This window comes from Bombina bombina, chromosome 1 (genome assembly GCF_027579735.1).
Source record: "Bombina bombina isolate aBomBom1 chromosome 1, aBomBom1.pri, whole genome shotgun sequence".
Taxonomy (NCBI): domain Eukaryota; kingdom Metazoa; phylum Chordata; class Amphibia; order Anura; family Bombinatoridae; genus Bombina; species Bombina bombina.
Window position 1 is genome coordinate 1,493,791,731 of NC_069499.1, and position 27,928 is coordinate 1,493,819,658.

At 37.5% G+C, this 27,928-nt stretch overlaps 1 protein-coding gene across 1 annotated transcript; it reads right to left on the reverse strand.

Annotated features, from left to right (window-relative positions):
- Window positions 1–11,163: 11,163 nt before the first annotated feature.
- TEFM (transcription elongation factor, mitochondrial) lies at window positions 11,164–27,481 on the reverse strand. The gene is made up of 4 exons (XM_053696395.1): window positions 27,418–27,481; window positions 18,090–18,541; window positions 17,235–17,384; window positions 11,164–11,612 (listed from the first exon to the last, which is right to left on the reverse strand). The coding sequence occupies exons 1-4, from the start codon at window positions 27,473–27,475 to the stop codon at window positions 11,175–11,177; spliced, it is 1,098 nt and encodes a 365-aa protein (XP_053552370.1). The 5' UTR covers window positions 27,476–27,481; the 3' UTR covers window positions 11,164–11,174.
- Window positions 27,482–27,928: the final 447 nt, after the last annotated feature.

Below are 27,928 nucleotides of genomic sequence, written 5' to 3' on the forward strand. Positions count from 1 at the left end.
ACAAGAGATTCTCTTTTATAATGCATTTCTCAGGAGAACCTGGCTCGGGGCACTTGCTTCCTGAAACCATCCTGGGTGATTGTGACTACGGATGCCAGCCTATTAGGCTGGGGAGCAGTTTGGAGTCTCTAAAAGCTTAGGGCCTGTGGACTCGAGAGGAGTCTTCTCTCCCCATAAACATCTTGGAGTTGAGAGCAATCTTCAATGCATTCATAGCATGGCCTCAATTATCTTTAGTCCGGCTTATCAGATTCCAATCGGACAACATCAACTCAGTGGTCTACATCAACCATCAGGGAGGAACTCGGAGTTCCTTGGCTATGAAGGAGGCGACTCGCATTCTGCAGTGGGCGGAAGTTCACAATTGTCTCCTATCTGCCATCCACATCCCAGGAGTGGATTGGGAGGTGGATTTTCTGAGCAGACAGACTTTTCATCCTGGGAAGTGGGCTCTTTATCCGGAGGTGTTCTCCAGGTTAACCCTCATGTGGGGGGTTTCAGAGTTGGATCTGATGGCGTCTTGTCAGAGTGCCAAGCTTCCAAAGTACGGTTCAAGGTCAAGATATCCTCAAGCCGCCATGATAGATGCCTAGGCGGTTCCCTGGGTTTTCGGTCTAGCATACTTGTTTTCTCAGTTTGCTCTCCTTCCACAAGTCATTGCTTGTATCAGGCAAGAGAGAGCGTCTGTGATTCTAATAGCTCCTGCCTGGCCTCGCAGGATTTGGTTTGTATATCTGGTGAAGATGTCATCTCTTCCACCTTAGAGGTTACATCTGAGGAAAGACCTTCTAATTCAGGGTCTTTTCCTTCATCCAAATCTGGATTCTCTGAAGCTAACTGCTTGGAGATTGAATGCCTAGTTCTATCTAGATGTGGTTTTTAGGAAGCGGTCATTGATACTATGCTTCATGCTCGTAAACCTGTTACTCGCAGGGTTTACCATAAGGTATGGCGTAAATATCTATTTTGGTGCAAAGCTAAAGGCTTCTCCTGGAGTCGGGTGAGGATTCCCAGAATTTTTATGTTTCTTCAGGATGGTCTGGAGAAATGGTTGTCAGTCAGTTCTTTGAAGGGTCAGATTTCTGCTCTGTCTGTTCTTTTGCACAAACATCTGGCAGATTTTGCAGATGTTCAAGCTTTTGTTCAGGCCCTGGTCAGAATCAGGCCTGTGTTTAAATCTGTTGCTCCTCCTTGGAGCCTTAACCTAGTTCTTAAAGTTTTGCAGCAGGCTCCATTTGAGCCAATGCATGTTGTTGATATCAAATTGTTATCTTGGAAGGTTTTGTTTCTCCTTGCTATTTCTTCCGCTCATAGAGTTTCTGAGCTTTCTGCTCCGCAGTGTGATTCCCTGTACCTTATATTTCATGCAGATAAGGCAGTCCTTTGTACTAGATTGGGTTTTCTCCCTAAGGTGGTGTTGGATCAAAACATTATTCAGGAAATTGTAGTTCCTCCTTTTTGTCCTAATCCTTCTCATAAGGAACGTCTTTTGCGTAACTTGGATGTTGTGCGTGCTTTAAGTTTTACTTAACTGCCCTGTTTGTTGTTTTCTCTGGAAAGCGTAAAGGTCAGTAGGCCACTTCTACTACTCTTTCCCTCTAGTTAAGAAGTATTTGTTTGGCTAATGAGACTGCTGGACAGCAGCCTCCTGAGAGAATTACGGATCACTCCACTAGGACTGTCTCCTCTTCTTGGGCTTTTAAAAATGAAGCTTCTGTGGAATAGATTTGCAAGGCAGGAACATGGTCCTCTTTGCATACTTTTTCCAAATTCTACAAATTTGATACTTTTACCTCGGCTGAGGCTTCTTATGGGAGAAAGGTTCTTCAAGCGGTGGTGCCTTCTGTTTAGGTCCTCCTGCATTTTTTCTCCCTCCCTGTTCATTCCTTGTCCTCTAGCTTGGGTATTGGTTCCCACTAGTAATTGGAATGACATTGTGGACTCTCCATGTCATAAGAAAGAAAACAAAATGTATGCTTACCTGATAAATGTCTTTCTTTTTGGACATGGAGAGTCCATGACCCGCCCTCTTTTTAATTATAATTCGGCAGGTTTTTTTTACTAAACCTTCAGGCACCTTTTCACCCTTGTGTTTCTTTTTTTTTCCATTTTCCTTCGGCTGAATGACTGTGGATTATGGGTAAGGGAAATTACACTTAACAGCTTTGCTGGGGTGCTCTTTGCCTCCTCCTGCTGGCCAGGAGTTGAATATCCCACTAGTAATTGGAATGACGTTGTGGACTCTCCATGTCCGGAAAGAAAGAAATTTATCAGGTAAGCATAAATTTTGTTTTTGTTAGTCCCTTCAAAGGTATCACAATCTACTAAAGTTACAGTTTTTGCAAGATGTTCTAGAAAAGGGTTTATCAGCCAGTTGTCTTAAACGCCAAATGTAAGCATTATTGGTCTTGTATCACAAATACATTTCTAGATTCCCTGACATTCAAGCCTTTGTTCAAACTTTGGTCAGGATAAGACCAGTTATCTGACCAGCTTCTTCTCTGAGAAACCTTAACCTGGTTACAAGTCTTTTGAACCTATACATGGTCTGGATATTCAACTGTTATCTTGGAAAGTTATTTTTCTTTAGCCATTTCCTTGTTCAGAAGGGTATCTGAATGTTCTGCTGTCTCCGGGGATTCCCCTTACCTGATATTTCATCAGGACAAGGCAGTTTTGAGAACCAACTAGTCTTTTCTTCCTAAAGTTGTATTTTTGGAATAACATCAATCAGAAAATTGTGGTTCCGTCTCTCTGTACAGCTCTAAAAAATACTAAAGAGAGATTGCTGGATAACTTGAACATTGTAAAGTCCCTGAAATTTTACATTCAGGAAACAAAAGAATTTATTAATTATTCTTCTTTGCTTATCCACTTGTCTAGTCCCCACAAGATACAAAAAGTTACAGCAATTACCTTGGCAGCTTGAATTAGAGCTTTGATTTTACAAGCATATTTGGCAGTGGGGAAGTCTCCCCCAGAGCAAATTACTGCTAATTCTACAAGAGCAGTTGCCACCTCTTGGTCGATCAGGAATAAAGCTTCCATTGGACAGTTTGTAAGGCAGCTAAGTTACTTGGTTGTCTTTGCATACTTTTACCAAATTGTACTATTTTTACTTGTTTGCCTCTTCTGAGGCAGATTTTGGTAGGAAAGTTCTGCAGGTCGCTATGCCTGTTAAGTGCCTTTTCCTGCCTCATCTATTGTTTCTTCCCTATTTCATGGTGGTCTTGTGGACTTCCCAGCTCAGCTATAGGATCCCACATGTGATGGCTAGTGGACTCTTACTATCTTATGAAAAATTAAAATGTATGTTATTTGATAAATTAATTTATTTAATGAGTACATGAGACCCGCATCTTGTTTTCTATACAGTGGGCAGCAGACTTAGTTTGCAATTTACTTACCCAGCTTTATGGACGTCTGTTGGATCATGGCAAAGTGGGAGGGCTTAAAATCTCTTATCTTGGGTGTTTTGCGTCCTCCTAGTGGACTGGATTTTAATCCCCCATGTGATGGCTTGTGGATTCTCACCATCATAAAAGAAATTAATTTATCAGATAAGCATATTTTTTTTAAAGGGACAGTCTAGGCCAAAATAAACTTTTATGATTCAGATAGAGCATGTAATTTTAAACAATTTTCCAATTTACTTTTATCACCAATTTTGCTTTGTTCTCTTGGTATTCTTAGTTGAAAGCTTAACCTAGGAGGTTCATATGCTAATTTCTTAGACCTTGAAGCCCACCTCTTTTAGATTGCATTTTAACAGTTTTTCACCACTAGAGGGTGTTAGTTCACATATTTCATATAGATAACACTGTGCTCGTGCACGTGAAGTAATCTGGGAGCAGGCACTGATTGGCTAGACTGCAAGTCTGTCAAAATAACTGAAAAAAGGGGCAGTTTGCAGAGGCTTAGATACAAGATAATCACAGAGGTTAAAAGTATATTATTATAACTGTGTTGGTTATGCAAAACTGGGAAATGGGTAATAAAGGGATTATCTATCTTTTAAAACAATAAAAATTCTGGTGTAGGGGACTTCCGGGCGGTGGCCATCTTGATGGTCGCACTGAGCTTTAGCTCCTGGCTCATCCACCACTTACTACTTCAATTGAGGTGAAATATTGGCGATAAGCTATTTCATAAGGTGGTGAATCTCGACTGAAGGCACTCTGACCCAAGATTTAGGGTTTTGGTTTGTGGCGCGGCTCCCTAGCCCTCAGTACCGGACTTTTGCTTCTGAGGCCTTCCCCTATACTTGAAGCCTCAATTTGTCCTCACCACTGCCGCACCTATTGTGTGGCCAATGCCCTGTGTGGCAGACTAAGGAGAAGTAAAACAACAGCAAAAACTACAGTTGGAATCTCCATTCTATTACCTTACGTGATAAGGCACATATCATATCTGCTCAAATATCGCGCATCATACTTCTAAAATGGCGCTGGATACTACGCTGATTTTAAGGGAAATGAAAGACATGCTGAATGCACACTTTAATGAAATGTGCACAATATTTAGAGAGGAATTTGCATCCCTAAAAGCTACATGTATCAAGGCTAGGGGAGACAAGCAGCCTTCGCTAGAGCTTCCCACCAAACCCCCTCCATACCCGATCCAAACACCCGCATCTAAGCCAGCAGAAAAGTTTCTCCTAACACCGGAACCTTACCCGAGCACAGTCATGGCGGCTGCGAGTGACCCATCGGGCGAACGGATGAAGCGGCTGGCTAGTCTGAAGTGGAGAGGCGTGTCGCCGGGTAGCGCGGAGGGTAGCGAGGTTGATTCGATTGGGCCTGGGCCAAATAGCGGCGCTCCAGTCATAGGCAAATTGACGTCCGCTAATTGCAGGAAGAGCCCTACAGGGGAAGATCTGGCCATGGCAATGGGACTTGCAGCTGCATATCACCGCCTTCCTCCGGTAAGAATGAGACTGAGAGGCAGAACATCAGTGTGGGGCATTTACCAGGACACTTGCTACCAGCCCGTGGTTTATGCAGACACACTTCATTATTGCAGGCCTTTTGACCCAGGAGGCTAATGACTAGGGAGCGCAGATGGGGGGCTGGATACTAAGCCACCCCTTGCAAAGCTCACATCGACCAGTTCTGATGGAAATTCGCTCGAACTTCAGAGACTCTTACATAACACTTGGAACTCTATATGACGGCCCCAGAGTCTGAAGTATTAGTTCCTGGATTTATTTCAGATATGTGGATGGGTTTGGGGTTATTTGGTTGCTGTTTGTGGTGTAATTGTTATTGTTGCGAACCATACTATCAACTAAGCTTACTGGCTTTACCCTAGCATTGGCCCTGACAAGTATTGGAGAGTGTATGAGCGCTTATCCTGTATAGGGCAATAATACCACCATTCCTCAGTATGTAAGAGTAAATCTTGAAGTAAACGCTGGCTACTCCAGATCAGGTCAGGTTGCTGTTTAAATATGTTAATCTCTTTCCTAGCCTTCTGCATATATGTATACTCATGTTATGATTCCTTCACGCTTAAATCTCAGACCTAGGTGTCATGTTACTAATTTATTGATACCTACACCTTCTTAAGTTTAAAGTTGAAATACATAAAAACTTCTACTTCTAGGATGATGTATTTTCAATATTACTATAAGTCTAAATGCAGACACCAGGTCTCTCCAATAGAGGGGAGTAATGTTTCATTTAAATATTAAAATGTATCAATGCTTTTTCAACTTTACTCACTTTAGAACAGTACTATATTCCTCCTGAGTGACTTGTAGTAACCTTGTACATCTTGCAGATACCCCCTAGCTCCCTAGTATTTAATGCGCGGTAACATTGGTAACATTTATTCATTCTTTCTGATACGTATTTCTTATACCAATCATTAGTGCCCCTTATGCAGTTCGTTTGGCATAAATTTATAAAATACCTTGGGTCCAAAAGTGGCCCGGTTTGTTATTTCATTTTCTCTCCCCAAAGTCCCCCTTGCTTTAATTAATTTAGTCCAGGAGGTCCAAAAGAGGCCCCCTTACATGTCAGGGGGAAACCACTACTTTATTTGATATCCTGTCATATTTCTTGGGGGATCCACCATAATAGAACATATATAAAAATTGAAAAATGAGGTTAGCCATATGAGACCCAAGAGTGGTCTCCTTTGATCAAAGGTAACCTCCTGTGATTTTGTTCTATACTTCTGGGGCCCAAGAGTGGCCTCTTGTGTTTCTTAGGAGGTGCGCTCATCACTTGGCATACTGCTAGTACATTATTCTTTTTAAACTTACTTTTTGATGTATTCATTGTCAGCTTGACACTGTCTTGTTTTATGCAAACACTGTGTTGTTTTCATTTGTCATTGTTTGAAATATATGTATGCTTTATTTTGAAAAAAAAAAAAGAAAAAAATTCTGGTGTAGACTGTCCCTTTAAATTCTGTATCAATGTCTTAGGAAGGAGATAGACAAATACCCATAACCTGATACTATTACCTACTCATAATTTTACATTTCTGGTGGCAACCAGCTTAGTTACACATTTGGTGATGGCATCCTGGGTTTTTATTTTAAAAAATACTCTCCCTCTGAAGTTGATGCAGCTATTATATGCACTGGGAAACCAAATTGTGTGACTCACTTAATTGCGATTATTTGCTTTATTGCTGTGGTCTAGAACCAAACCCACAATATCTCAGAGGTATGCCTGTACCTAAAAATATGATTTGTTTTCCAACCTATTATGCTGATGTGTTTAGAATCCTTATGTAAAAAATATACACTAATTAAATATATGTAATTTATCAATGTATTTGTTTTGTCTCCTCTGCTGACCAACATTCTACAGTTTTAGGAAAATACTTACCTTATGGCAGGCATACAGTCATAATTAATGTTGGACATGGCTTCGGCATAAGGTTTGCTCTCTAACCTAAAGCGGAAGCTACAGCAGACCTATTAAGCTTTTAAAGGGACATGAAAACCAAGATTCTTCTTTTAGGATTCAGATAAAGTTGTTTAAAATTCCTTGCTCTAGTTTGCTTTGTTTTTATGATATCCTTTGTTGAAATGCATTCTGGGGACTAACTGCTGATTGGTGGCTGCTAATATATGCTCCTTGTCATTGGCTCACCCAATGTGTTCAGCTGCCTCCCAGTAGAGTATTGAAGTTCCTTCAACAAAGAATACTAACAGAATGAAGCTAGTTTGATAATAGAAATAAATTGGAAATTAGTTTAAAGATGTTATGCTCTATTTGAATTGGGGTTAATGTAATGTTAGCAGCTAGTATTGTCATTAAAGTGTTTTTGTTAAAAACAGGATCGCCAATACTGGCTGCAAGACAAATATTTGTTATCTTTTGAGGCTAAAATGCAATATGCTCATCAGCTTGTGTCAATAACGGCTAAAGATTCAGGAGGGATCACAAAGTCAGGAAGAAGTTTTGCCTGTCCAGGCCTCTACAGTAGAGGAGTATGCCCTATTGTTTCAGGCTATCTGGGGAGCACCTGTTTCAGACATTTGGGTCATGAATGTAAAATTGTACCAATAAAAAAATGGTGTGCAGTCTTCAGTCATCCATGTGATATTAATGGGACAGTCTACACCAAAATTGTTATTGTTTAAAAAGATAAATAACACCTTTACTACCCATTCTTCAGCACAACTAAAATTGTTATATTAAAGGGATACTGAACCCAATTTTTTTTCTTTTGTGTGGTTTAGATAGAGCATGCAATTTTAAGCAACTTTCTAATTTACTCCTATTATCAATTTTTAATTGTTCTCTTGCTATCTTTATTTGAAAAAGAAAGTCCAGCACCCTGGACAGCACTTGTTTATTGGTGGATACATGTATCCACCAATCAGCAAGAACAACCCAGGTTGTTCACCAAAAATGGGCTGGCATCTAAACTAACATTCTTGCTTTTCAAATAAAGATACCAAGAGAATGAAGAACATTTGCTAATAGGAGTAAGTTAGAAAGTTGCTTAAAATTGCATGCTCTATCTGAATCACAAAGGAAAAAATTTGGGTTCAGTGTCCCTTTAATGTACTTTATAACATTTAAACCTTTCTACCTGTTTCTAAGCCACTACAGACAGCCTCTTATTGCATGCTTTTTTTATTAGCTTTTCACAACAGGAAACTGCTAGTTCACGTGGGCTATATAGATAACATTGTGCTCACGCCTGCAGTGTTAATTTCGTCGACTAAAACTAGACTAAAATGACTATAAAACTAATGAAATTCTGGTGACTAAAATACGACTAAAACTAAAATGGCATTTTAGTCAAAAGACTATGACTAAAACTAAATCAAAATGACATTTTAGTCAAAAGACTATGACTAAAACTAAATCAAAATTTGCTGACAAAAACATTTTATGCAAGGTGTTATAATCAATCCATATCCAATTACTGTTTTTTGTAAATTTTACAAAACTTAATTTTATTAAATTTTAAGATAAATAAAGACATGTTATATACCACAACAGGTAAATCTGTTAAATTTGTATTGCATGTTCAAACCTTAATGCCATAAATAGAAACAGGTTAATAAACCTTTACTCCAGGAGTATATAATGAGTTTGGAAGTTCTAGAGCAGTTCTAATATCGTTGCCAAATTGTTTTCGAATCTGTGAACAATGAATTGATTCTTCCTATAGAAATAAGCATAACCCACGAATATGGGTTTAAGTTATGCTGTGCCTGTGCTAGCTGCAGAAACTTTTTGTTGTGTTGAGTTACTTAACACTTGTTTTAATTAGTAACAAAGAACTGTTAAAGTTTTTATATTGGGTAATTTGTGCAATACAGTTTACAGGTTTTGTTTTTTTATATTTTAAAGTTGCACTTCTGTTTGTTTATGAAACTTGGTTTTATTTAATTTTAAGCTTAATAAAGATGTTACATATCACAACGGCTAAATCTGTGTCTTTATTGCATGTTTAAACCTTAATACCATAAATATTAACAGGTGTTATGTTTACTTCTGGAGTATATAATCAGTTTGCAAATGATAGAGAAATGCTTAAATAATGCATTACACCATAACTAAACCACTTAGATTTTAGTCGACTAAAATCTACTGGAGATTCAGTCGACTAAAACTAGACTAAAACTAAAACAATTCAGATTACTAAAATACGACTAAAACTAAAATGGAATTTAAGTCAAAAGACTAAAACTAAGACTAAATAGAAATTTGCTGCCAAAATTAACACTGCACGCCTGTGGAGTTGTGTAGGACACTGTACTAATTGGCTAAAATGCAAGTCAATAGATAAGTCATGTGATAAGGGAGTGGTCAGAAGAGGCTTAGATACAAGGTAATCACAGAGGTAAAAAGTACATTAATATAACTGTTAGTTATGCAAAACTGGGGAATGAGTAATAAAGGGATTATGTAACTTTCTAAACAATAATATTTTAGGAGTTTAATTTAAAAACATATTAATATAAAATATGAACATGCCCATTCAAATCATTCCTGTGATATTGATTCAAAAACAGATAATATATAATATGAACATGCCCGTGGCCTTTAGTGAAAGAGACATGAGGTTGTAAAAATAAATTATAAATCAAAGCTCACAAATAATTGGTAAAGAAAATAAAAATGTGTTTGTATTACAATAGAGCACTGGTTTTCAAACCTGTCCTCCCCAACAGGCCAGGTTTTCAGGATTACCTTGTATGAGAGCAGGTAAAATAACCATGGTTACTAATCAGCTAATTATTTCACCTGTGCTCCAGTTCAGATATACACAAAATGTGACCTGAGGACAGGTCTGAGAACCGGTGCACTAGAGTAATAGTTCTGTATGAGGACGTTATGTGTGAAGCAATGCATCAGTGATAGAAGGAGGTTTAGTTCATTTTTGAGATGCTGCAGGTTTTAGAGTCATCTCATGTTTTCTGGTCTGTCTTTGCTTTCCCAAGTTGTTGTGCATTGTAACCAGATTGCCCACACTTGTCAAACAATATTTAATTGCAGTTTCCTGAATATATGTACACTTGGTGCTTAAAGGGACATAATACTCATATGCTAAATCACTTGAAACTGATGCAGTATAACTGTAAAAAGCTGACAGGAAAATATCACCTGAGCATCTCTATGTAAAAAAGGAAGATATTTTACCTCACAATCTCCTCAGCTCAGAGTAAGTTCTGTGTAAAAAGTTATACTCAGCTGCTCCCAGCTGCAGGTAAAAAATTTAAAAAAAATGAAGAAATGAACAGCAGCCAATCAGCATCAGCAGTGCTGAGGTCATGAACTCTTACTGTGATCTCATGAGATTTGACTTAACTCTCATGAGATTTCATAGTAAGCTTCCTTTACCTGATTGGTGAAATAATATGAGAGTGCACGATGCTAGTCCCTTCAGATGTCCCAGGACAAACACACTAAAATGCTGCTTAGAAATCCTTTACAATGGGAGGTGGCTACTGAGGAACATTTGAGGTAAAATATCTTTCTTTTTTACATAGAGATGTTCAGGTGATATTTTCTAATCAGCTTTTTACAGCTATGCTGCATCACTTTCAAGTGTTTAAACATTTGGGTATTATGGCCCTTTAAAGGGGGACAGAATAAAAAAAAATGGTATATAGCAGAAAGTTAGAGTGTCTTATAGCCACCAGAAAAGGTGGAGTTTTAGTCTAGCCACCTAAAAACAATGTCCAGTCTTGAGGAGTATTACTAGGGTGAGCCAAGATATCTGTGCATATTTGCTGCCTAATAGATCATAGGGACAATACTTAAAAGGAAAATATGTTCCTACATTACTACAAGTGAAGAAAAACTAAGCATCTAGAATTAACGAATGTATGAACTCTGAATAAACTGATTGGTGACTTGTATATCAATTGCTCTGTACAAAAATATTGCACAACCAACATATATTAATTTACTTTATAACTTTTAAACCTCTAAATTTCTGCCTGTTTCTAAGCCTCTATAGACAGCCTCTTATCACATGCTTTTTTATTTGCTTTTCACAACAGGAGACTGCTAGTTCATGTGGGCCACATAGATAACAATGTGTTCACGCCCTAGGAGTTATTTAAGATTTAGCACAACACAGTACTAAATGCAACTCAATAGATAATAAATAAAAAGACGTGATCAGGGGGCTGTCGGAAGATAGCAAGACAATGTTATTTAAAATAAGAGTCTGGCATGTATTTATATCTATTTATTTTGAGTAGTAAATGCTAGTTCATAGAAGGCAATAGCTTGCAATAAAGCATCACACAACTCCTCGTTTCTGTTCTGCCCTTTGGATTGAAACTGGTTTCTGTAGCGGAAAACCATGTCCTGTGGGAAATGAATTCTTTTTTGTCCATGGATAAAAGAGTCTGTAAACATTTGCGTCAGAATTTCAATGCCACTTGTGCGAGATTCCCCCAGCATAAGTTCAAAGTGTTTCCCAACTGTATTTCGACCTATACTCAATACCCGATGTTCCCAGTCAGTGGCATATTGTGTATTCAACAGAGCATACAGCATTGCTTCTACTGTGCGCAAATGTAACATAACTGGATATAAACTGCTGTTCTGAATGGATATTCCAGGTTTTTCCAGGATGTACAAGTCTGCTTTAGGGAGTTTGTCAACAGCTGAAGATATCTACAAGAAAAAGGAAAAAGTGTTACTGAATAAAGCCAGAGAATACATTTATGTTGTTATAAAATCCATTTTTGTATTCTAGCTGTATGATTGGATTTAATAAATATTTTTGGTATGCTTTAAAAATTATTTGACTTTAGACAGAAGAACCTTTATCTTAACTATGGCCAACTTCCTATCACATAGGGGCTGCAAATCAGTATTTTAGAATCCTTAAAAGGGACAGTCTACTCCAGAATTGTTATTGTTTAACCCCTTAAAGGGACAGTCAAGTAAAAAAAAAACTTTCATGATTTAAATAGGGCATGTAATTTTAAACAACTTTCCAATTTACTTTTATTACCAATTTTGCTTTGTTCTTTTGATATTCTTAGTTGAAAGCTAAATCTAGGAGGTTCATAAGCTAATTTTTTAGACCTTGAAGGCCACCTCTAATCTGAAAGCATTTTGACAGTTTTTCACCACTAGAGGGCGTTAGTTCATGTGTTTCATATAGATAACATTGAGCTCAGGCACGTGAAGCTCCTAGGAGCAAACACTGATTGGCTAAAAATGCAAGTCTGTCAAAAGAACTGAAATAAGGGGGCAGTTTGCAGAGCCATAGATACAAGGTAATCACAGAGGTAAAAAGTATATTATTATAACTGTGTTGGTTATGCAAAATTGGGGAATGGGTAATAAAGGGATTATCTACCTTTTTAAACAAGAAAAATTCTGGTGTTTACTGTCCCTTTAATGACCGACGACGTACGCATACGTCCTGAGAAAAAATACACTTAACGACCGAGGACGTATGGCGTACGTCGTCGGTCTGGAAAGCAGCTGGAAGCGATCCTGATCGCTTCCAGCTGCTTTCCAGGTATTGCAGGATGCCTCGATATCGAGGCATCCTGCAATAACCATTTTTACCCCTCCGGTGCAGAGAGAGCCACTCTGTGGCCCTCTCTGCACCGGACATCGATGGCCGCATTCGGGTGGGTGGTAGCTGAAGTGGGAGGCGGGTGGGCGGCCATCGATGGGTTCCAAGGCAGAGAGGGGGGGCGGGATTGGGGGCACGCATAGACACGCGCGCACAGGGACGAAGGGCGGGCGCGTGCACGGGGAGGGAGCGGGTGGGAACCGCTACACTGCAGAAAATAAAAGGTTTTGTAAGTGGGAGAAAGGGGGCAGGGAATGCCCCTTGAAATAAAAAAAGGGATCTGGGAGGAGGTAGGGGTGGTCTTGGTGGGGGGAAGCTACACTACAGAAAAAAAATAATAAAATAAAAAAAATCTATTATATAGTAAACAGGGTACAGTACCCTATATGGCTCCCAAGAAGGTAGAGGGGGAAGTTAGAGAGCTGTTTGGGGGGTGGGATCAGGCAGGTTGGGGGCTAAGGGGGGACCCTACACAACAGCATATGTAAATATGCTATTAAAAAAAACCAACAATTGAAATGCAAAGATTCCTTTTATTTTAGTACTGGCAGGGACAATAGTGGGGTGGGGGAGGGATCAGGGGGTGTGATGCGTCAGGTGGGAGACTGATCTCTACACTAAAGCTAAAATTAACCCCTTCACTGCTAGCCATAATACACGTGTGATGCACAGCAGCATTTAGCGGCCTTCTAATTACCAAAAAGCAACGCCAAAGCCATATATGTCTGCTATTTCTGAACAAAGGGGATCCCAGAGAAGCATATACAACCATTTGTGCCATAATTGGACAAACTGTTTGTAAATAATTTCAGTGAGAAACCTAAAGTTTGTGAAAAAAGTTGACTTTTTTTTTTATTATTTGAATGCATTTGGCGGTGAAATGGTGGCATGAAATATACCAAAATGGGTCTAGATCAATACTTGGGGTTGTCTACTACACTACAGCAACGCTAAAATTAATCCTACAAGCTCCCTAATTAACCCCTGCACTGCTGGGCATAATACACGTGTGGTGCGCAGCGTCATTTAGTGGCCTTCTAATTACCAAAAAACAACGCCAAAGCCATATATGTCTGCTATTTCTGAACAAAGGGGATCCCAGAGAAGCATATACAACCATTTGTGCCATAATTGCACAAGATGTTTGTAAATTATTTCAGTGAGAAACCTGTTTGTGAAAAAATTTGTGAAAAAGTGAATGTTTTTTTTTATTTAATCGCATTTGGCGGTGAAATGGTGGCATGAAATATACCAAAATGGGCCTAGATCCATACTTTGGTTGTCTACTACACTAAAGCTAAAATTACCCCAAAAAGCTCCCTACATGCTCCCCGATTAACCCCTTCACTGCTGGGCATAATACACGTGTGGTGCGCTGTGGCAATTAGCAGCCTTCTAATTACCAAAAAGCAACGCCATAGCCATATATGTCTGCTATTTCTGAACAAAGGGGATCCCAGAGAAGCATTTACAACCATTTATGCCATAATTGCACAAGCTGTTTGTAAATAATTTCAGTGAGAAACCTAATGTTTGTAAAAAAGTGAACAATTTTTTTTTATTTGATCGCATTTGGCGGTGAAATGGTGGCATGAAATATACCAAAATGGGCCTATATCAATACTTTGGGATGTCTTCTAAAAAAAAATATATACATGCCAATGGCTATTCAGGTATTCCTGACAGATATCAGTGTTCCAATGTAACTAGCACTAATTTTGAAAAAAAATGGTTTGGAAATAGCAAAGTGCTACTTGTATTTATGGCCCTATAACTTGCACAAAAAGCAAAGAACATGTAAACATTGGGTATTTCTAAACTCAGGACAAAATTTGGAAACTATTTAGCATGGGTGTTTTTTTGGTGGTTGTAGATGTGCAACAGATTTTGGGGTCACAGTAAGAAAGTGTGTTTTTTTCCATTTTTTCCTCATTTTATAATTTTTTTTATAGTAAATAATTATAAGATATGATGAAAATAATGGTATCTTGAGAAAGTCCATTTAATGGCGAGAAAAACGGTATATAATATGTGTGGGTACAGTAAATGAGTAAGAGGAAAATTACAGCTAAACACAAACACCGCAAAAATGTAAAAATAGCCCTGGTCCCAAACGGACAGAAAATGGAAAAGTGCTGTGGTCATTAAGGGGTTAAAAAGACAGATAATCCCTTTATTTACCCATTCCCCAGTTTTACATAACCAACACTGTTATATTAATATACCTTTTACCTCTGATTACCTTGTATATAAGCCTCTGCAGACTGCCCCCTTATTTTAGTACTTTTGACAGACTTGTATTTTAGCCAATTAGTGCTGACTCCTAGGTAACCCCAGGGAGTGAGCACAATGTTATCTATATGGCACACATGAACTAGTGCTGTCTAGCTGAGAAAAACTATCAAAATGCTGTGAGATAAGAGGCGGCCTTCAAGGGCTTAGAAATTAGCATATGAGCCTACCTAGGTTTAGCTTTCAACAAAATAATATTAAGATAACAAAGCAAATATGATGATAAAAGTAAAAAAATCTGGAGTAGACTATCCCTTTAATGGACACAAACAGATTTACGGATCTTAAATAATATATGTCTACAAAATGTTCAGGGGCACAGGGCCAGAATTAGGTCAAGTTGCAGGATACCCTCTGTCTGCTGATCACCATCCAGAGGGCTCTTGAGTTGTGGTCAAGCCAAAACGCACATTCTTCGTTGCACTTTTCCCTATAGCCACAAAACTATGGAACGCGTGCTTAGTTCTACTTTTCTTGAAGGGCCACATAAACTAGTGCCACGGTCGGCATATAGCCCTTAAGCCTCCAGTTGGTCATTCCTGATCTATATAAAAGAGCAGCATCTAAATATGTTGAGTTGGAAAAATTAAAGGGAGAGCTTTTTAAGTTTAATTTAAATATAATATAGCTGTATCAGGAAGTGGTATATTAATTATATTTAATCATCTATTGCAAAAAATAAAGTTTTAATGCTGCCCTTTCATTGGATGACATGATTTTTTGAGCACAGTGTGTCTTTAATAAAATAATTATCTATATAGATACACAGATAAAAAAAAAAATTCTGTGATACCTCCACCGTAATTAAAAACTGTATTTTGATATTAATTTGTGAATATTTTCTAACACAGCAAAGTAAAGATTTTAAAATGTTACCAGCTAAAATAACAAAATACAGAGTTGTCTTTTATTGAACTGTCAATATCAAAACCTTTTATTGTCAATTTCAATTTAAAAATAAAAAAATGATCATAATGAACTTTACTTAGCTTGGGTCACTAAGAATGTCCAGATATATTTCTAGTAAAACGTACGTGTTTCAGTGATAGCTTCCACTGTGCATGGAGCATATGAACTGTGCATCAGCATTCAAACATCATCTTTGCTCAGAGAAGGTGTATTGCAGTGTTGCTAATAAACACATGCCGCCACCACTGGTCTCTGAGCTGGTGCACTGTTTGAATGAGGATGCACATGGTATATTTACATAACAGTGATAACATTCTCTAAAAACATTTGCCAAAACAAAAATTCTTCTATTAAAAACTGCATATGCATTTCAGTTTTTAGCTTTATGTCATTTTAAAGGACCACTTGGTGCAGTAGAATTTACATAATTAACAAGTGTGTACTAAAAAAAAACCCATCCAATAACTCATACTCTGAATTTCAAATAAGCAGTTTTTTCATTTTTTTCTCTCCCATTTTTCGGGCCCCTATATCATGTGACAGACATCAGCCAATCACAGATTAGTATACGTATACCCATACATGCTCAGTAGTACCTTGTTACCCAGAAAGTATGAATATAAAAAGGACTGTGCAAAATTCGATAATGGATGTAAATTGGAAAGTGACTTAAAACTGCATGCGCTTTCTGAATCATAAAAGTTTATTTTGACTTGTGTCCCTTTAAGAGGTACAGAGAATATGTAAAGCTCCACCTTTTTCAGCAATAAATATGTAAAAAGCAGTCCTTGCTTATTTCAGCTGACATCTTTGCATATAGGAAAGATCAGCAATTAAATGTTAAAATATTTTTGCATGTAAACTTTTTTTTGCCTACAAGAGTTTAATATTTTTTTATGCAACTTTTCAATAAGGGACACATTTATTCAAGAATTCTGATTTTATAATTAAATTATATACAAGTTTGTGAGCTCTTCAAATCAACATCATGGACCTCCTCCAACTATATTAATTTTTATTGTCAAGTGTAAAATATGGATTGTAACACTTTGTATAAAGGTAATGTACGTTATCATGTAGTACTACCGGACAAGGTAGCGTAAAATACATAATCTTTTTCCAAAGCTGCAAGAAAGTATTGCACTAAAGTAATGCATTTTGATTTCTATCCAGAAGATGGCAGTAATTACACATATACTTTATATATTAAAGGGACACGGGACTCAAAATAAAAACTTTCATGATACCGCCAGTAATTTGAAAATTGACTGTTCTTTGAGTATCCTTTGTTGAAGATCATACCTAGGTAGGTTCAGGAGTGTGCACATATCTTAAGCACTATAGAAACATAACAAATCTCTGTCACCTCAGAGTTGCTCCCTTATCTTCAGATTGCCTGTTTAGGCTTAAAAATGAATATCATCAATACAATCCAGTTTATTAATGCAGAAATTATTATATCCCTTTAACAATTGACTATGTAGTCAGTATATTGCACTTACATCTTCCAAGTATACATGGGCATGGTAGGCTCCCTTCATGAATCTGTACCACTCTTCTTGTTTCCAGTCAAGGACAGTCATTTTACGATCAACGTGAGCCCATGCTATCTTACGGATACCAAACACAATAGATACAATGCTTTCTGTGGCCTAAAAAGCAAAACAGTATTTAGTAGTTTTTCTATAGTTTATAGATAAGATATTCATCTAAGAACCCTATCTCTGAAACTCTCAGCAAAATTGCATCACTTTTTGTAAGGTCTTCCTTATTGGGACATTAAACACTAAATAAATGCTAGATAGAATGATCCATTCAAAGAAAAGATTAGTCTAAGAAGAACATGTAGATGTATTTCTTAAAGATTCATTAGTTGTTTAAATAGGGACAAAATAAGTTTTAATGTCTATAAAACAATGGAAGCTGCCATTTTGTAACTTAGGTTACTTTCTCTGCTGTGGCCAATTAGGGTCAGTTATAAATAGGTCACTAGAGTGTGCAGCCAATGGCTGTGTGGAATATAACAGTGTTCAGCACCTCCATTTCTAACAGAAACTGAAATGCTCACAATTTCAAAATGGAATTACAGGAAGAGGGGACAAAATGTGAAAGTATATTGTAGAGTTTTTACATATATATATATATATATATATATATATATATATATATATATACATATACACACACACACATATACAAAAATTATTTTATATTACCATCTCAAAGTTTTTAATATCCGTTTAAATCGCATTGTTATTGGCTACCTCTCAGAGGAATGGGGCATTGTTGCTTGTGATTTGCACTGTTGGCGCTTGTGACCTGCACAGGATCAAAGGAATGCACTTTATTCCACTCACCTCCAGTCTATCTTCTGTTACCTCTGGTTTAAAAAATCTGAGGCTGGTCCTGCTCTCTAGTTTTCTCTCTCCTTTAGGTCCTCTCTCTACAGGGTTTAGAATGGATTCACACACTTTTACCGTCATCTTATATTTAAAGTAAGGGACATTCAACACCTGATCCAAATCTAGGAATGGCCCATGCGTCTCTCTGTATTGCACAATGCTGGCTGATTTTTTGCCTCTTAACAGTTTAATGTTGGCCAGCTCGCTCTCTGTAGCCGTGTTAAGAGTTTCTAGGATCGTATCGCTCTGCTCAGATGTATATACTTCATTTAAAGTTCCTTCTGGCTCATTCTCTTGCTGCTCAATCAATTCCCCATCGACTAATGCTTTTCCCAAAAAACTGGAACAATGCAGAGATCTGTGTTTCACAGTTGATGTGTGACAATTGCGTAAGAATATACCTGTTCCTAGATAAAACAAATATTCTGTTAGTTCTCATGCTAATAAGTGAGAAATGTACGCTAGAACCCACTGTAATTAAAAATCTGTTTAGTACCAAGTGTGCAACAGTCCACCTGTAAAATAACTCAGGTCCTAAACAGGACATGGCAGGTGATCTAGCAGATATGTGCATATTTCATATTAACGGAATTTGTGGAGAGTAAGAAACCCTCCACAAACAAGTATACACAGATAGCACTCCAGAGTACTAAGAGGTGGGTTAATCCCAATACAAGTATAACGTGTCACAGAGAAAAAACGTCAAATGAAAATAAATGACAAAAAATGGGTTAGATAGTAGTGAAAATGGATAAAATATAACTTTTAATAATTAATTAAAATTACTACCACACATAAACTACGAATAGGGGGCAGTACAGCGTGTCAAAAATTAATAGATGCTATCAATATAGCATCAAAATATCACAGTAGTGTATGATAGATAGATATTGTAAAAAAAAAGGGGGAGTCGCTAGTGATAACTAGTGTGCTCAACTAAATATTACCTAAAGTAATAGGTTAAATGAGTATGGATAGTAACTCCTACTCATGGGGTAATGTATTAATATCAGAGGGGCAGGCCGATGGATTGCTAAAGTAGAAGTGACCATATGATCAAACACTGGTATGGTACAAACAGAGATTTGACTAATACATTAAAAGACTACTTAACAGTAAAATGCAATTATATGTTATGCAAGCCCACAAAGATATTTAAGACACATAGTGTCATTTACTCTGAAGCTACACGGAACTAATACATTAAGCAAGTTTTGACAGATCTGCTTTTCCGTGGTTTGTGTTTGGGTTTGATTACTGAATACATTAGAGCTAAAAATGGAAGCAGGGAGAACAGGCTCATTTTCATTAAAACCACTGATTGAAACAGACATTGAGAGACTGACCCTGGATGATACTTTTATTAAGCAACAAGCAACGCTTAATATAAGTGAGACTTTTCTATGGATGGAGAAAATGCTTCTGAAGGAATATAAAGTTTGGTGGGATAAAAGGGCCATGGAGAAATATCTGCTGATGGACTTAATCCCACGGGGACTGAGATTAAACAAATTTCCAACCTTTCAGGTTGATGACATGGAGTTTATTAATGAGTGGAATGCCATTTTAAGTGATTGTTCTAAAAAGCTAATGAATATGATTGGGAAATTTAAGACTACACAGCTTGTAACTATAAGAGAGGAAGTGACTAAGATACAGAGTCAATTACAACAATTTGTAGATCACCCCAAATTTGAGGATTTAGATAAACAATTGCAAGAAACAGTGGATAGGTTCAGAACAGAACTAGATAATTTAAAACTTAAGAAATTTAATAGGGATAATACAGATTATGCAACGAATCGAGTCTATGTATGGTATAATAACTCTATCTCCACTAGCTCTAAACAAAGACGTTCTAGATCACGTCAAAGATTTAGGGGAAATGGTTTAATACAGGAAAAGAGAGTAACTTTCAGTGACACAGAACCCTCTGATGATGACACAAATGAAATAGCCAATAGAGGAGAGTCTAGTGGATTATCAGATGAAGAGATACCTGTAGTTAGACCTAAGACAAATAGTTCCACTAGGATAGATCCTGTTGTCACCAGAAATTCACAGAAATCAATCAGTACAGAGAGAAATATCACTGATCAGCTTCTTGATGATAGAAGACAGGAATTTCTGAGTGACAAAGAAGGAGATATTAGACCCTTAAGCCATCCAGGTAAATCATGTATCAAAACTAATGATAAGCAGGTTTTTCAGGGGGACCCCAAAGAAAGAGAGGGGGGAGGAGAAAGAGGAAGAGACGTAAGAGGAAGAAGAGGGTACAGGAGAGCAAGAGGGGGTCGCAACAAGTACAGAATATGAAAATAATAAATATATCTGATGTATCAATTTCTAGAGAAGAAGAGGAAGTATTAAGTCTAGGGCTGGGCTTTGTACCAACGTGTAACTTTGACTTGTTTAAAACAATAGTTGATGTCAATAGGCTCGTTAGAGACTTAACACTAAAAAAATTATTTTGGAATAAAAATAAAGGTGAAGCCACCATATGTGATGAAACTGATTTAGTGATGAATATTGGTAAGAGTGGCGTATGCAATCCCTCTGACATCACAGATTTTGCTGATACTTGTGACTATTTATCATTGCATGACCTTCTTCATGAATCTTGTGTCTCTGATACTCCCCATAACATGAGAAGTACACATGGAGGTTTTAAACCCCGTTCAGTTTTCTACCCTACTAGAGAACGGGGACCCTTCCTAGAAGCTTTCCACCACAGAATAGAACAAGACCTCATTGATCTGAGTAAGAACCACAAACATGTTTTTCCCAATTTAAGTACATCACAGCAACAGGCCCTCACACATTTGCAGAGTAGAAAGGATATTATCATAAAGAACTCTGATAAAGGGGGAAGTATAGTCATTATGAATAAGTGTGACTATATAGCAGAAGCAAGAAGGCAGCTTTATGATGTAAATGTATACGACAAATTGATGGGTAACCTGATTGTGACTTATCAGAATCAATTATGGGATTTGTTGGATGATGGCTTGCATATGGGTATAATCGATCAAGATACCAGAGACTTTTTATTTGTGGCCAGACCGATCATCTCAATCTTCCACCACCTCCCCAAGGTACACAAATCCTTGGAGGAGGTGCGTGGAAGACCTATCGTCTCAGGAATAGGCTCATTATTTGAAAAATTGTCCGGCTGGGTCGAGTCTCTACTGCAGCCATTTGTACATTTGTTGCCCTCTTTTGTTAGGGATACAAAACATCTCCTAAAGACATTGGAGGAAGTTCAATGGGATGCAAACTGCTCATGGCTAACAATAAATGTTGTCGGATTGTATTCTGCTATCCCGCACTCTTGTGGTTTAGTTGCCATTGAAAATGTTTTGAACATGTATAGTGATTATGATGATGGATTAAAGAGTTATCTATTAAGAGCTATTGAGTTTTTGCTCAGTCATAATTTTTTTGAATTTAGTGGTGAATTCTTTCTGCAGAGACGTGGGACCGCTATGGGGTCAAAGTTTGCCCCAGCGTACGCCAACCTCTTTATGGGTTGGTGGGAGCGGTCCCACGTCTATGCAGAGAGAAACCCCTACAGGAAGTACATAAAAGTGTATAAAAGATACATAGATGACTTGCTGTTGATCTGGACGGGTACACAAGCTGAAGCACAAGAATTTGTGAGCTTCTTGAATGACAACAGAGTTAATCTGGAATTTACTTTTGAATACCATGGTTCTCAAATTCCTTATCTGGATATTATCCTTATGGGAGATGTGTCTAGTGGTCAAATTGATACAACTCTGTATCGTAAACCAATTGCATCTAATGCATTCTTGCATGCCCGTAGCAACCATCCCTCACACACGGGATTTGGTATTGCCAAGGGTCAGTTTATCCGTATTAAACGGAACTGCTCGAGGGATCTTGACTTTGAAAATGAGAGCATTATCCTAAAAAAACAACTAAGAGAAAGAGGGTACAAAAACAAGGTAATTAACAGAGCTTACCTTGAAGTAAGCAGGATGCTCAGAAGTGACTTGATACATGGAAATTGCCATGGACAAGTTACTAATAAGTTTGATAAGGATAAACCTACTTTTGTTACCACATTTAGTCCTCAGTTTTGGGCTATCTGTGAAATAGTAAATAAACATCTTCCCATACTGTCGGCAGAAGACAGTTTGAGGAACTATACCTCAGAAGGATGTAAATTTGTTACCAAAAGGGGTTGCACCTTAGGGAATATACTCTCACCGAGTATGTTAAAGATTGATAAAACATCTACAAGTAGTTGGCTTCAAGTAAAAGGTCATTACAAATGTCACTATAGCAAGTGCATAGCATGCAGCTACGCAAAGACTACACGCACCTTTCAGTCCAAAATGACTCAGAGAGTGTATAATATTCTTGATCTGACCAACTGTAGAACCACACATATTGTGTATCTTGTAGAATGCTCTTTATGTGACAAGCAATACGTTGGGTGCTCGACGAGAGAAGCACGGATACGTATACGTGAGCACCTAAGAAATATTGAACTATCAATTGAATGCTCAGGCTTGACACAGCATTTTATACAGGTGCACAATCAAGATGTGAGCAGTTTAAAATGGCAGATCATTGAGTATGTAAGACCCTCTTTCAGGGGGGGTGACAGAGCACAGAGAGTTTTGTTTAGAGAAGCTTACTGGATTTTCCAGTTAAAAACTCGCAGACCAGGAGGTCTGAATATAGATCACGATGTCATTAACTTCTGGCAAAGAAGATGATTTAAGTATTTAATCTAAAGACATTATGTTCCTCACATTTAGCTTAGGGTCAATTCATTGATTATAGCTAGGAGATATGTGTATATAATAAAAAATACAGCACCATAGAGTAGTTTGGTTGCGAATTATAAAGTTGTGCACACATACTTGCATATTGATGGTACATTATGGTGGACTTTAAAATATTTAGGTAAAATAATATGTAGGTAAAATTAACAGGGTTAACAGTTGAGTATATATTTGAATATTTAGGAAGGAAGGGTTGGATTTATTTTGAAATAGTAGCATTTCATATAATGTTTTTCAAAAACACCCCCAAATATCCAGAGTGTAATTGTAAGGATTCCAACGTGACCCTAATATAGCTTTATTCCAAGTATAGAATTAATACAGTTATGCTTAGGGATAAGATATACCCTTTTACGTAACCATTGTATTTTACACAAATTTATAACCTTATGTTTACCTTTTCTTTTTGTAAATATGCAGTATTGTGATTTGTGTCATAAGGGTATTTGCCTCTCAATGTACTATGGTGTGGTCCCTTTAAATATGTTCATGATCACAGCAGGACTGGGATTTTCAATCAGCTTAGGGCTATTTAAGCCCTGAATGGTTGAGAGTGATTATGTCTATGAGTAAGGCTAGTTGGAAGCCGAAACGCGTGAGACTACATTACTAGTCCTGCTGTGACTTTTTTTGTTTTATATTTGTTTTAAGCCTGTTCCTTTTCCTGCAATAAAAGAGACTTTCTTTCAAAAAACGCCTTGAGGTTTGCCGGATCTTTTGTTTTTGCAAGTCGTTAACAGTAAAATGCAATTATATGTTATGCAAGCCCACAAAGATATGCTACGTGTCAAATAGAATTACTAACAAATTAGTATAGGAATGTGCTTGTGATGGAACAAGGAAAATATAAATAGCGTAAGATATTATTATATCCTAATTATGTTAAATTAAGGTATATAGTGGGTTAATATAAATGCTAGTATAGTCCTATTCACCATAAATATAATCCTAAATAGACCTGAACTTAGCCTCTAGCTTATAAGAGAACAAGGTAACTAATGTTGCAATTAAGTTGTCCCCAGTGGAACATTCATTCATTTGATTCTAGCAACAAACAGTACATTAATAAGTTAAGCTAGTATGTTTGTATCTTAGCAGACCCCCACTTTCAAGAGAACCCTTGATTACTTGGAATATAAGATTGGTCAAAAGATATTTAAATAGTGATGGCACACACAAGGTTAAACTCGGTACATAACACTTGTATCCACTTAAGCATAAGCTAGGTCATTTAATATGATGATTTCTTTGTTTGACACAAAAATAGCTAGTTGTAGTAAGTCTGAGCTGGTTATTAAAAAAACGATTGCACATCCAAGTAGTAACAGCACTAAATGAAGCCCATAATCAAATGGCCAATCATTTGTAAAATAAATGCCTGTGATTAGCTACAGTGTTCTATATATAGTGTTGGTGCTTATAACTGGAGTAGCACCTGCAGTATTAAATGATCACAATACTGATTGTGGCAAATACCTCTTAATACCTCTTACTGCCTTGCTATTTGTGAAATAAGGTATAGTATTACACAGTAGGTTATACATAACAATAGTATTCACTTAAGCATAAGCTAGGTCATATAGTGTGATGATTTCTTTATTTGACACAAAAGTAGCTGATTGTAGTAAGTCTGAGCTGATCGTTAAAAAACGATTGCACACCTAAGTAGTAACAGCACTAGATGAAGCCCACAATCAAATGGCCAATTGACTGCATATCATTTGTAAAATAAATGCCTGTAATTAGCTACGAACAGTGTTCTGTATATATTGTTGGTGTTTATAACTGGGGTAGCAGCTGCAGTATTAAATGATCACAATACTGATTGTGGCAAATACCTCTTAAAGGTAAGGTAAAGTTGATCACACTACTTAACGCTATGTGTACTAGTATAAAAAAACAAACATAAGTTTCATTCATCATTTTGAAATTATCAACCCGAAATCTACCTTTCTCTACCTTTCAAACATTGTCCATACTCAAATCTTTTGTCCGCCCGACATTTTTGTTTATTTGATTGACATCCGCTTGCTATCTTACTCTCCAATCGGCAGTTTCCCCTTCAGGGGTTTAGCCCATCAATTCCGACGTCACTCGCCGACTGTGCGCATGCGCCGGACTCGACACAACCCACTTCAACCTGTGCTCGTTCGCGAGTAGCGCATGCGCAGTGCTAGCGGTGTAGCGATCGTTTTGTTCTGATTCATTCTAAGCAGTTCAAAGATCGCGCCGCAAGTGTGGGTAAGATATCAAGCTCTGTATGTTTAGAATCAACCGCGACATAAAGAATAAATATCTTTTTTTTTGGAGAAAATTATTGCTGTAATTGAAACAATCGGAACAATGTATCTGGCAGCGGGGGAAGTGGCGCATGCGCATACGATATTGACTCTGTGAACGCGCATTGCGCTGACGAAAATAAAGGGGTGAGAACGCTTGGTGTAATCAGAGAGATAAACACGGAAGTGGCATGGGGAGGAGAATTTAATCGAACGGTTTGAAATAAAAAGTTTGGATTACAGGTAAAATAAATAATGTAACACAAAACTAAGTTAGCGACTACCTTATTTTTGAAAATTACTTTCAATATATGGATTTAATAACTAGAAACTTTACCTTACCTTTAATGCCTTGCTGTTTATGAAATAAAGTATAGTTTTGCACAGTAAGTTAGAAAATAAAGACCCACTTTGGTAAATCAAATATGCGTGAGGGCTAAAGAGGGTTAACAGGTGAAGGCGCCGGAATGGTTGTCATACTGAACATAGTAATCTCATATGAATAAAGTTTAAATAGCGACAGCCAGACCGGGTCTCCACACAGCGTTATACCATTGACTGTCACCCTAATAGCCCTGCTGCTCACAATTTCCGGAGCGGGTAAATCGCTATTAGACTATCGTTACTGCTGCTAGTAATATCATCTACAGGGACACGCTGATCGTACCCCTCTACACGCTTCCTAAAACACAGGAGTTCACTGGACTCCTCACCATTGCCCTAACATGTTTCGCCGCTTGTCGGCTTTGTCAAAGGGTCACAAAGCCGACAAGCGGCGAAACATGTTAGGGCTATTAGGGTGACATTTTTTCTCTGTGACACGTTATACTTGTATTGGGATTAACCCACCTCTTAGGACTCTGGAGTGCTATCTGTGTATACTTGTTTGTGGAGGGTTTCTTACTCTCCACAAATTCCCTTAATACTAGTTTCTATTATAAAGTGACATCACTTGAGTATCCATTTACTAGGCAGTTGTCCTCATCAATTTATAGTGTAGTGTCATTGGACCTTTCTTCTTTTTTGCCATGTGCATATTTCATTTCTGATTGATTTACCAGCCTTATCCAGCTCAGGATCAAAAGATTCACTAAATTTATAGGGCAACCTCACAGTTTAGTGAACAGTGTCAAAAGATACTATAAGAATTAGAGGACTTTTCTAAAGAGCTGTTTGAACTCAGTGAATCTAAGACAGTATTTCTAAATTCTAGTCCTCAAGTACTCTAAACAGGCAAGAGTTTAAAGGAACAGTAAACAATCAGACGGAAAATGCTTAATTGTGCAAAGAAAAACAACTTTGCAATATACTCTTTATTTTGCCCCCTTTTCCTTTAATTTAAGTCTGAAAATTGTGGATTTGTCCAGTCCTGAAAACTAAAAGATAACAAGACAGGCTTCACATGTCCTACCCTACTACATATCTCTCACAAATTTGCAGTTTAACTTATCATTTCTGCTAAAGCCAAACAATTTTGTTAACACAATGAGAGTGGCAAACCCTGCTTTATCCAGGCTCAAGTCCAGATTGGTTGCTCCAGAAACGGAATGTGGTGGGTGGAGTTTGTTTCAAAACCAGTTGCAGCAAACAAGGTCTAATGTATTTCTAATAAAGTTCAGACTCTGCTTATAAGTTAGGAACTTTAATAATTACATTCTTGGGGTTGGAATTATCTGTGAGGATAATTGCCATACTCCTCCAGACCAAAGATCACAACTCTTCATATGAAGTCTAAGGGTCATACTAAAAGGTCATTCAAGCAATGCTTTCAAAATAATAATAATAATAAAGGGGCTTTAGAGGAGAAAAATGGAGAGTCTGTTTCTCAACACACACACAAATATATATAATATAAGCTCAGTCACTAAAGTTGAATACCTACTATGCCCCTGTAAAGTGCCTACTGCTGAAAATCTTCACAAAATAAAGCTTGTTTTCTAGTTAAACTATACAAGAAAATTTCAATAAGAGGAGAACGCACAATAAAATGTAAATCAATTTATATTTCAAATTGTTGCATACAGTTCCCTCTATGACTAGTGATTTGACGTTTGAAGGTGATTATATAACCCCTGTTTGTTAATTGCAGCAGCGCAACCCCTGAAAACAAATGCTTCAGCAACAGAGACACAAGAAGTGGAGCCCTGGCTGCAAGGGACTGAAGAGTTAATGATATAGGAAGTTTACCTGCCCTAAACACACGCTGCATAGATCTGATCATCTTCCAAATCATGTGACCATCCATAGAACTCGTGTGCAACGTCTCATTTCTTCCCCTCACAAATCTGGAGCTACAGCAATGGTTCCGCACGAATTATTGGAAATACTAAATACATTTATTTATATTAGCATTGCTATTTGCTAATAAGAAGTCACTATCATATATTTTATAATATAAAGGACAAAGTGCTATGTAGTTTTAAGGGCAAAATAATTTTAATGCTATATAGCAAATTGTTACGTGATCATAACAAAATAATAGTAAACAAATAACGGCAACAGTTTCACAACCCTACAGTGTTATATAATGGAAATTAACGTCAGGCTAGAATGCAGCTTTAACATTTTGTAATATGGGATGGCAGAGTATGGAAATCCTGTCAATTGTATCTATAGTGAGACTGTACAGACCTAGCATATTATACAATATACTATTCAAGGGTTTAGCCTTTATTAACACTAAATCTGAGCCATCTCT

Bases quoted from the DNA above. Each gene is read 5' to 3' on its own strand.
- TEFM (XM_053696395.1), bottom strand. From the start codon at position 27,475: ATGGATGGTCACATGATTTGGAAGATGATCAGATCTATGCAGCGTGTG. The intron at 18,542-27,417 runs GTAAACTTCCTA...TGTTTTATCTAG, and splicing joins GCAGCGTGTGTTTAGGGCAG to GAACAGGTATATTCTTACGC. The intron at 11,613-17,234 runs GTAAGTGCAATA...TTTTTCTTGTAG, and splicing joins CCCATGTATACTTGGAAGAT to ATATCTTCAGCTGTTGACAA.